Source organism: Mangifera indica, chromosome 11 (genome assembly GCF_011075055.1).
Source record: "Mangifera indica cultivar Alphonso chromosome 11, CATAS_Mindica_2.1, whole genome shotgun sequence".
In the NCBI taxonomy this organism is placed as follows: Eukaryota; Viridiplantae; Streptophyta; class Magnoliopsida; order Sapindales; family Anacardiaceae; genus Mangifera; species Mangifera indica.
In genome coordinates this window covers 4,092,583-4,103,544 of record NC_058147.1, presented here as the reverse complement: position 1 = coordinate 4,103,544, position 10,962 = coordinate 4,092,583, and the positions used below count along the sequence as shown (strand labels likewise).

Here is a 10,962-nt window from a genome sequence, read left to right as displayed (position 1 = left end):
ACCTTAATGAAATTGTATGCAGCTCATTATTCATACAACTAAACATAGCGAAACTCATCATAAAGCTCGAAATAAACTATTGCATAGCTGTTCAACATATTATTACAACCCGATGAGTTTAATACAGTAACATCAGTGTGCTCTACGACATATTTCAATACAGATAAATGGAATACATTGTTTTGTAGCTGATTTACATACCCCAATGTGTATCCTCTACTCTGCTAATGCACTTGACTGCTCTCCGTCTTTCTATGGAAAAAAAGAGATCCTAATAGAACAGCAATGCCTGTGATTGCAATGGTAAGTAGGAGTCGTTTCCGCGAAAAGTCATTTGGTGGCCTCCTCTGAGGGCCTTGGTCTCTCTCAGCTGCCCCCACACTCCTTAAGGAAAAATTCAAAGGTAAATTTACCTATCTTAAGTAGGAACACCCTCATCACGAATAATTGTTTTTTTCAATTCTACACAGAATCAAGGATATTAAAAAACTAAAATTCCAAAATCTATTCTTACTAGTAACAGAAAACATACTTCATAGCAACAAAACCTAATTATAATTTGTTTATTGTTGATAAGCATCCATATGTATCGTAACAACATCCAGATCAAGAGATTCAAAATACAAGTTTAATTTATATTGAACTCAAAGACATAATTTCAGAAAAAAACAGCAAATTCACAACTCATAGAACTAGACACAATTAATACATTTATTTGAGAAAAGCCATGGAGTATGCATTAATCATAAACTATAAGCTAAATGAAAAAGAACATTTGTTAATCAGTTCTAAGTCACAAAAAAATGTAACTAATTTTATTCAAACACTGTACATATAAATGATAGCACATGTACCTGGAAGGTCCCACAACATTTTCCGGGACACCTGTGCACCTAATTTCATGGTTGTATCTTTCCCGCAGTCTAATATATCGGTTACAAAGATGACACAGTTCTGTACGATTCCCACAAACTTCCTACAAAAACAAAGCAAGACAGGATAACATCCAATTACTGCCATGGGATAGTCTGGAGACCACCTTTTCATTTTAAATTACCAACAATTTCTACCTGATGCTCAGCGAGATCAATAGCAGGCAGCGGAAATTCACAGAACTCACATGTTACAATCCTTTGTGGACAATTTTCACCTTTATGAATTGCTAAAATTTCACGTTCCATTGTCTCACTGCACTGAGAACAGGCCACCTGCTCAAAAGAAATAGCCCAATAACAACAATCAACAATAAGCATTGATCAAAAGATATTGATCTCACAGCACTAATCAATATATGTCAATCACTAAGAGACTGTATACTGACAAGAAAGGATGCCCAATATTACATTTTAGAAGCTCAATAATTGTTAGAGCAGTTTCTTTAAAATTAATCAGCAAGACAAAAAACTCACATACCGGAGCATGGGTGTTTAAGAAATGCTCCTCAGCATGCTTTTTTGGAATCATATCACCACATTCTTTACATCTTTCTAGGTTCCGGGAGCAATGTACAAAATGCAAGTCAATATTTGAAGATGGGATATATCTGTCACTAATAGGATAAAAAGAAAAAATCATTCACCAAGAACCTCTTGAATAAAATCAGCAAAATTGGTACTACCAGGATCCATATCTTCAGAAAAACAATCATGGTTCCTCCTTATGGTTAAATAAGAAATCGTGGAAGCGCAAAAACACTTTTGGAAAATGCACAAGAACAATACATGGAAGAAATCCCAAAAATAGAGTGAAAAATGACCCACACCATCAATATTAGCATCTATCTTTCAACTGAAAATCAAAAACTAAGATGCTGATGATATTTGACATGATAGTCCAAGGGACTGAAATGTGAACTGAAGCAATTACTCATCCAGTTCAAAAACATAATTATATATTGTATTCAATCTCAAATTTCACAAGCTTCCTCCCTGTGGGAAAAAGAAATAAGACAAATCTTGAAAGAACAGCATCAACAGTCACCCCAAGTCTCTTGTTGCACCCTATATGCCACTAACAGAAAAATATAACCACAAAGGATTATAGAAAACATTAACACAGGATTGAAATGCTGTAAACACTAAAAAAAAGAAGTCATATCTAGCAGCCATGCTCTGTAATCGGATTTAGTTTAAAAGATGGAGCATAACAGACACATGATATACATAAGACATATTACTTATGTTAATTAGGTCTGACTAAAATTTTAAATAATCAAATAATACCATAGACTCAAACAAGCCTTGCCTAAAACTATGAACACATCAATTCGTGTTAACAATACAAAGCAAAGGTCATATGCAACATAAATGATCCTCTAGGAATGAACCCAAAACACGAAATCTAACCAAATGGAAGGTCAGATAAAGGCCAAGAAAATGAAAGTTAAGAAGCCAAGAAACTATTTAGGTCAAGCTTAATTAAGTTGACTTTGGATTTTTAGCACTGACTCCATAGATATCAAGCTTGAGCTGAATCATATATTAAAATGAAAATTTTCTCTGAAACAATTAAAAATTGAAAACAAATTAGATGTTATTAAATAAAAAAAATCACAAAAAATAACCGCGATCGAGAAAAGGAAAACAAAAACCTCCGAAATTCATAAACTATCACGAATTATCACATAATTTAATAGGCTATCAGAGTAATATGATTACCAGTGACTGCATATTTTTGTGGTTTCACCAGATGCATTTGCCATCGCCATAAAAGAATCGGCGCGACGTCGTTACTCGATCAGAAAGAAAAACTGTGAAAAAAATAACGAAATTACAGAAACAATTCGCGCCAGATTAGAATTAATAAGTAAAGTAGTAATAATTCAGAAGAGGATTTACCTTCAAAGAGAAAGAAATGCGATTAATTTTGGGGTTCTGGTTTTATTAGATGCAACTTTTTTGGATTTCAGAAAAAAATTAGCGAAAAAAATATAATAAAATAAAAAGTAGGAACGAAGGGGTGAAACTCGCTAGTTTTTAATTATTTTGGTTCAACTATTTTAGGTGAAACAAGCTTGGGATGGGACCCCAGAGTCCCTATTAAATATTGGGATGTTTTATATTCCCACGCGCTTTCAGTGCACTGGCAAGGACGTTCTCTCCTTTCTCTCCCAAAAAACATAAATGCTCTAATATTTTTCTCTCAAATGTTTCAGCCATTTCGTTACTCAATCATTCTCTGATATATATTCACTGTACAATTGTAAGAATTTCAAATTGATGAGCTGGAACGGCTGCACCCTAATAAACATATGAAATTATTCCATAAAGAGTGATTAACTATGCCCACCCAAAGTTTGGGTTAAAATCATTTTCTACCTCTAGTTAACAAATAACATTTTTTTATTTAAAATCAAACTTTATTTTAAAGTCTTTGTGAGTGTAAATATTATTTTTGAAACTATTAAAGGTAGTTTGATATTTCAAATTTATTAAAAGAGTTTGAATTTTATAGAGTTTCAAATAACCTATCGATAATTTTTAAAAAGATATTAATATATTTAAAAATTATAATTTACTTTTGATATATACTCATATAATAAAAACATTTTTTTTTTAATTTAAAAAGAAAAAGGAGAAAAGGAGCAAGGGTAAAAGTAAAAAGAAATAAATCATTTTCAATATTCAGTCTTCAATAAATTTGAGGTTAGAGAAAAGGCTTCGGAATTTGCCAAGATTCAAAGAAATGTTGAAAATGAGTGCATTCCCTCCTCTTGGGGCCTCCCGTGCTGCATGTTTAAAATTGAGGCATGTGGCGTGACTTTTGGCATGGAAGGAGGTTTATTTTCTAACATGTGTGTTCCTTATGCAGGTTTCCTTTGGTGTTCCCATCTGTTTTCCCCCAGTTTTTTCTTTTAAATGATTTCTCTTCAGTCCTGTGGAGGTTCCTTCCCTTTTGAGTTTTCTCCACGCATCAGGCATCCTTGGCTACATCCTCACAAGTGCAGATTTCTGTCATGTGGTTCTATCCGCTGTTACAAGTTGCAGAAGGTCTTGGTTGCATTGCTTGAGCCCTGCAAAAGTTCTCGTCCAGATTCAACAAGGTGTCTCCAGCAATCTCTTTCCACGGTGGCTTATGTCCTGATGGTTACATCTTTCTCTGCTGGCTAGGTTTTTTTTTGCTTCTTCTCTGTCATCATTTCGCAAGTTGGTGTGGTCTTTTCTGCTTTCAGTTTGGCATTGTGGTCTATTCTGCTACGGAGTGAATTCCACCATTTGAATTCTGGTTGTTGTTGGGTTCAAAGCTCTCTGTGGTTCAGAAATGTTGCTCTCCTTTCTAGTTTGCTTGCTGAGATCCATGGCATTCCCTGTGTCAAATTGATGCAGGTTCCTTCAAACAAGATGTTTGTTGTCCTGTGGCTCTTGATTTGGCTTTTGATGGTCTCCTTTTTACTTGGTTCTTTCCGCTCTTGAAACCAATCACGGTCGTTGCCTTGTATAATTGCTGCCTTAGCTTCCTTCTTGTTTGAAGTTGCTTAGGTGTGCTTAGCTTGTTCTGCCTCTCTGGGCTCATTCTGTTAATAAACTTAACCCAAAAAAAAAAATTGAACTTTAGTTGGTCGGCCCTCACTTTGATATTGGCCCGAATTCGATGGGTAAAAGCCCAACTAACAAAAAAAAGGCCTGCAAAATGGAGTCCCCCACCAACAAGATTTGTTCATTTGAACTTAATTATTATTATATACAATGCGGACTCAGACAGAAATTATCTGATGCGCAAGCATGGTCTAGAACTTCATAACAATAAATTTCAATTGGGCAATATTACATACATATTTTTATATATAATTTATATATATAGATGATATGTTATTATTTGATTGGATATTATTTTATTTTTAATATAAAATTATCCAATCATATGATGACACATTGTCATTATATACAAATTACATATAAAAAATAAGTACATATTATTTTATTAAATTCGCATATTATATATTATAACTCCAGAGAGCCCTTTAGATATTATTTATACTATAATTGGGAAATGGTTTCTTAAAGAAGTATTAAGCATTCAACTATAAGGTGCAGGTCGTATCTCGTTTCAGTTTATTACACCTAACAACTATCATTTGATTGATTGGTTACTTTTTCTTTATTAAAAGGATTATATATTATTTAATGATACAGAGATAAACTAATATTTATAAACCAAACAGTCATGTGCTTTTTGTCCACCATATTTCACGTATACCAGACTTTGTCTTTGCATTCCTTGTCTTCCAATTGAAGCCTCCAAATGTGACAACAGATTTTAAGAATCTGTTTCAAATTGACACCGTATTAGAAGCATGCTTCTTTCAGACCTTCCGATTATACACATACCACTAACATGCCTAACTTTATTATCATAAATCAGTCTAATTAGTCGTTTTTAGGGTTGCTTGGGGTCATTGAGATCATTATGAAAAGGGTTCTCAATGGTGCCTTTGGCTTTCGAGATTATTATGAGGTATTCTTTGTTTGAGATGAAGATGAATGTTTTCGTTTCAGATGAAAACGGAATTATTTTTGTTTGAGATGAAAATATTTTGACAAAGATGATTTCATCTTCATCGGAGAATGAGATTTGATCGGGAATGAGACATAAGCCGAGAAGAAGAGTTAACATGATCAAAGACTACAAACTTTACTGTCTCTAACGATGATTTTAAAACTCTATAAGGAAATTGTTATTTTTCATATATTGAATGAGAGGAAAATTATCAGATTTTTAAACGGAATGGAAAAAATATAAGAAAACTTAAGTTTTTAAAATTTTTTGTTAAATGGTATTTTTATTTTTAATTTTAATTGAGACTTTTAACAAAAATTTACTTTTGGATGAGATTTTAGATTTTTAAAAATTGAACAGTGAGTTGGAAATTATACCTAATCTTGGGTGAGAACAAGCCTTTTGGCCACAATTAATTAATCCTTCTTGTTAAGCAACGCACAAACACTGCAGCACCTACTTATTGTATAGGTCGTTTACCAGCCATCGTTTCGTTTGGTTCCTTGAGATATCCATGCCAATAATAAAATCAAAATCATCTCTTAATTGGAATGAAAATGAACATGGTGAGTTTGGTGTTTAAAGAAAAGGCGTTGAGTAGGTTAACCATCAATTCTAACTTTCTTATAGTGATTATATGCACAGTGGTTGGCGGTTATATATATATATATATATATATATATATATATATATATATGCGTTCCTTGTTTTCTTGGCAGGACAATGAGGTGGTTGGTTCGGCAATACTAACTGACCCACCATAGAAAGTAGTAAGTGAGTGGAGTCCCCACAAGTCAGTAAGAAAAACTGAAAAGCCAGAACTCCTTCCTATAAATGATATAGTTAAAAACTTTATTTGCTTTCCTCGTCGTAGTACCGTTGCACATTTTTATGCATGAAAAGTCGCGACCAAGTAATTTCCATAGCGACAATGGATGATTAAGTAATGGAAGATGAGATCATTTTTTCTTGATTTATGAAATTTTATCATTTTGCTGATGATTGACACTTGTCCCTGCTTTTTAGTTTAAAGCTTAAATTATAATAGCACTGTGTATTGTTGAACTAGAATGAGGTGAAGCAAGCATCCCTCCCTCACCCAGCCCCGTCGGTTTCCGCTGGTTGATGAATCTTATTGGTCCACGCAATATTATTCACGTGGCTTCACCCACTTGTAATTTAAGCTCATCAACAATCCCTCAAAATTGGATTGGATTGGACTGATTGTGAATTTGTGAGGCATTGATGCACTATTATGTACGTACGAGATTCTTCATAAAAGCTATACCGGGTGGGTATCACAGTGACAATTTACCCTACCGTAGACATGTCAAGGGACTCGGTTTGGGTTAAAAAAAAAGTATGACCCAAGTTACTATAGTAGACAAGTCAAGGGATTCGGCTGGCTTACAGAAAAATGTATGATCCATGTTACTACAGTTGTAATTTTGCAAGATATGTCTGGACTTGGAGGTTGGATGGTCATACCAAGAACCTCTAGGGAAGGTTTGTGGGTCAATTTGTCAAGATCTGTGAACAAATAAAAACTTAAACATAAAAAATTATATATTATGTTAGGATGACCTATTTAAGGTCTATGAAGATATGACCTAAGGGTTTTGGATTGTGTCTTTAGCTTTTTATTTTAACTAGTCCACATAACCTGTAAGATTCGTCATTCGGAGGATTGCACCAAATACAATCTAACACGATCTACTAAATATTGGATTATAAAAATATAACTTTTGTAATTGTTACATGAAGAACTTTGTTTTTATCCAAGTTTTTGTGTATGATTCCTAGAGGGGTATGCTCAACGATTAAATATGTAAATCTCTTATTTGTCAATTGTTTAAGAGTACAACCTTAATTTTACTCAAAAGACAACAAATAGAACTTTGCAAGATGATACATCTCTTCAATATCTATAAAATCTTCCCATATTATTCTTTGTACATGTAAGGGAATGTTAACCTTAATTCTATTTAATCATAAATACACATAGAGTATAGAAAACTGAATTATAGATTTTATCTAAATACAAAATTAAAATTTGGGTTATAGAAAAACTTGAATGAGTCATATCTCTAAATCCATAGAGCATTTGAGAATTGTCTAAAAATTGTTTGTGTGCAATTATTGATCTTGTTCTCCTGAAATCTTCATGATGTCAACTTTCAATAGAAAAAATTATAGTGTTTGGGTTTTGAACAAAGATACAATCATGACTAAAATGAACATCATAACTCGTATTATGAAGGGTTACTCTTAAAAAGATCATTTATGTGAGAAAGAAGTAAGACAACTTGAAAAGGAGTTGTTAGGGCTAATTCATAAGTTTTTTTGTAGAACCAAGGATAAATTTATGACTAAAGTGAACATTATAATGAGAACTAAATAATGTTAGGAAGGATTCTTATAAGAAATATGTCATCATTTACATAAACGACAAATTCGTTCAATAACATTTTGTATGTTAATTAGTTAGTACAACGAACATATTTTCACAAGACGGTTAATAGGGTAATACTTGTCTATCCTATAAAGATTTCGACTATCAAAACTTTATATCACTATGTCTTGTATCTGACCTTGTTAAATAAATGCATACATGTGGGAAATTGTCAGAAAATTGAATGGAGTTTTATTAAACTTGTAGGGGTTAAGAAGTTGAAAGGTGAAAAGATATTTAAGGTTATGGAATTGAAAGGTGAAAGTGTATTATCCCTTGAAGTAGTATAAAAAGGGGACTTTTCCCCTTATTTTTTCACAACTCAAGAATTTGAGCTCTCTCTCTCTTTTTTCCTTTCTTTAGTTTCTCTCTTAATTCTAAATGTTCTTTAGGATATTTTATAATAGTATTTAGTTTTGATTCAATTTATTAGAATAGAAGAGTGGTGTCTCCCTTATTATTTCTTTGTTATTGTCTCCTAAAAAATAGACGCTATTGAAATCCTTGGCATCCAGGTGAGGGAGGTGAATTTATTTTAAAAAAACTTTGTGTTACGTAGGTCTCGGTGTTTAACCTAACTTCTCATGAATTTTCATTATCGATTTTTTATTCATCACAATAAAGGTTCTCATACTCTCAACCATGAAATTGGTATATTTAATTCTAAAATAAGTATGTATAAAAATTATGTTGTTTATATATATATATATATATATATATATATATATATATATATATATATATATATATATAAAAGATACATGTGGAGTTTCTAATGTAAATTTTCTTTTGCTAACAGAATTCACTAACCTTCTAATACACAACCTTCCTAGAAGTTTACTTATTTTCCAAGGGGCTTGTGCCAAATTGAATCCTTCTTAAACACGTTCTGTTGTATCTGTGTTATCAGGTGTAGGTTTTAAACCACTGGGACAAACCACGGTAAAAAATTGTAACATAATATTTTCTTTATATTTATATTTATCCTTCGGTATAACAGGTATTAGGATTGATGATCTAATACTTACTGTTATTATTACCTTATATCTTCCACAAAAGTCTAATTTTGTTTCATGAATTGGCATCGAAAAACTTATCAAACATTAATAAATGTTTTATCCTTATAAGATTTGCCTAACTGAAGTATGTAATGGTGAGGTTGGTCCTGGTTCAAAGCTGTTTGCCATTAGGGTAAACTCGATGAAGGCGTGCGAGACGCGTCCTCGATTGGCTAATAGGCATGTTGCCTTCACGTGCATGTCGGTAAATCAAATGTAGCCATGTGCATTTTGGTTGAACCCCCATGAATTTTACCGTTTTTGAAGGGTAAATTCTGATAATAATATGCACATCAACCTCGGGTTATTAAAAAACCCTAAGTTTTAATCGAATTTTAAAAGTATATTTATAATAATTTCAAAATTTTAAATACTCACTTATAAACTAATTTTTATTAGAGAAAAAATAAAATTATTATTTTACTACTCAATTTAAAAACCCTAAAAATTTATATTATTTTCTCTCAGTTTAGAAAACTAATAATTTTTCTAATGATAAAACTTTGGAAAACTACAATTTTCTCCCCTGGGGTTTCAATTTTTTAAATGAGCCATCAATCCACTAGAATCTGGTGGCTCAACGACGACAAAGAAGCATTGAAGCATCGTCTTCCAGATCAACGTAATCAACACTTCTGGACAATGATACGTTGTCTAGATTGACAAGCCTCTAGAGGATGATCAACATCCAAGTTCACGTCTTTGGATGATGAAGCATTGACGTATCGTCGTCCAAAACGTTGACGCTTTTGAACGACAATGCGTTGTCTAGATCAATGTTTTTGGATGACTAGACACTTCTTGATGCTTCTTTGCCATCATTGAGTCACCGGATTCTAATGGATCGATGACTCACCTAAAAAATTGAAACTTAAGAGGGGAAATTATAATTTTTTAAAATTTTTTTATGAAAAAAATTATTGATTTTCTAAATTAAAGAAGAGAAATGATACAAATTTTTAAAGATTTAAAGTTTAATAGTAAAATGATGATTTTACTATTGCTTCTAATAAAAAATTCTAACAAAAGTTAATTTATAAGTGAGTATTTAAATTTTTAAATCATTATGAATATATTTTTGAAATTTGATTAAAATTTGGGTGAAAAACAATCCTTTGCCCTTTCTTAATTCTTAAACCTTGAGAGATCTTGCAAACTTATCTGTCAAACCACCAACCTATTCTTGATAAAATTTTCTTCTTGTTTTAATTAAAGAATCCACATGTTTCATACGAAGACTGGTATTATTTTTGGTGTGGTCGTTGCTTTCGCATTATTAATCAATGAACTACGATTATTTTATTCAATTTGAATTATTAATATATCTGACCCATCATTGCCCAATGGACAATTATTTTTCTATATTTGGAGACTCGAATGAAGCCCTGGAAACAAATTTATACAAATATCGAATAATATTATATATATTTATTTTAAATATATAAATTATATATATTTATATATATTATCATATAATTAGATATTATTTTATTTTTAATTTAAAATTATTTAATTATATAATAACACACATTAAATATATATATTTGTGTATTCAAAATAAATATATATGATTTTATTGGAAAATAAAATAACTATAATTTTCCTTTACTAGTAGAGAATTATAAGCATATAAAAAAAAATAGTCTATAAGATACTAGTGATTCCTAATATAAGATGTAGAAGGATTGGCTCTCTAACATTTTACTAGTGTCCACTCTTCATATATTAGTTATGGCTAATTAAATTACCAATTTACCAGTAGCCATTGATTAGGTTTAGACCCAGTAAAGGAATGGATAGGCCATCCACGATCTAGGTAAGAACGAGTTTAGATAAAATGAATATGAATTGACAACAAATTGATGTATATGGATCTAAACTTTCAGGAGATGTTTGGTTTGGATAATGTTTGATTACTAAAATAGAAAGATTACTTAAAAGATTACTGGGTATAAA

At 31.7% G+C, this 10,962-nt stretch overlaps 1 protein-coding gene across 2 annotated transcripts; it reads right to left on the bottom strand.

Moving 5' to 3' along the window:
- Positions 1 to 60: 60 nt before the first annotated feature.
- Positions 61 to 2,994, bottom strand: LOC123228853 (XIAP-associated factor 1-like). 2 transcript variants are annotated; one of them, XM_044654333.1, is made up of 6 exons: positions 2,838 to 2,994; positions 2,658 to 2,749; positions 1,414 to 1,549; positions 1,071 to 1,208; positions 855 to 976; positions 61 to 384 (listed from the first exon to the last, which is right to left on the bottom strand). In XM_044654333.1, the coding sequence occupies exons 2-6, from the start codon at positions 2,705 to 2,707 to the stop codon at positions 225 to 227; spliced, it is 606 nt and encodes a 201-aa protein (XP_044510268.1). In that variant the 5' UTR covers positions 2,708 to 2,749; positions 2,838 to 2,994; the 3' UTR covers positions 61 to 224. The 2 variants fall into 2 exon arrangements, with proteins under 2 accessions (XP_044510268.1, XP_044510269.1); XM_044654334.1 differs by having other exon boundaries at positions 61 to 381.
- Positions 2,995 to 10,962: the final 7,968 nt, after the last annotated feature.

Excerpts from the sequence above, each read along its gene's own strand:
- LOC123228853 (XM_044654333.1), bottom strand. The coding sequence starts at position 2,707 with ATGGCGATGGCAAATGCATCTGGTGAAACCACAAAAATATGCAGTCAC. Across the intron at positions 1,550-2,657 it reads ACAAAAATATGCAGTCACTG|TGACAGATATATCCCATCTT; the intron begins GTAATCATATTA and ends TTATCCTATTAG. Across the intron at positions 977-1,070 it reads TTGATCTCGCTGAGCATCAG|GAAGTTTGTGGGAATCGTAC; the intron begins GTAGAAATTGTT and ends TTGTTTTTGTAG.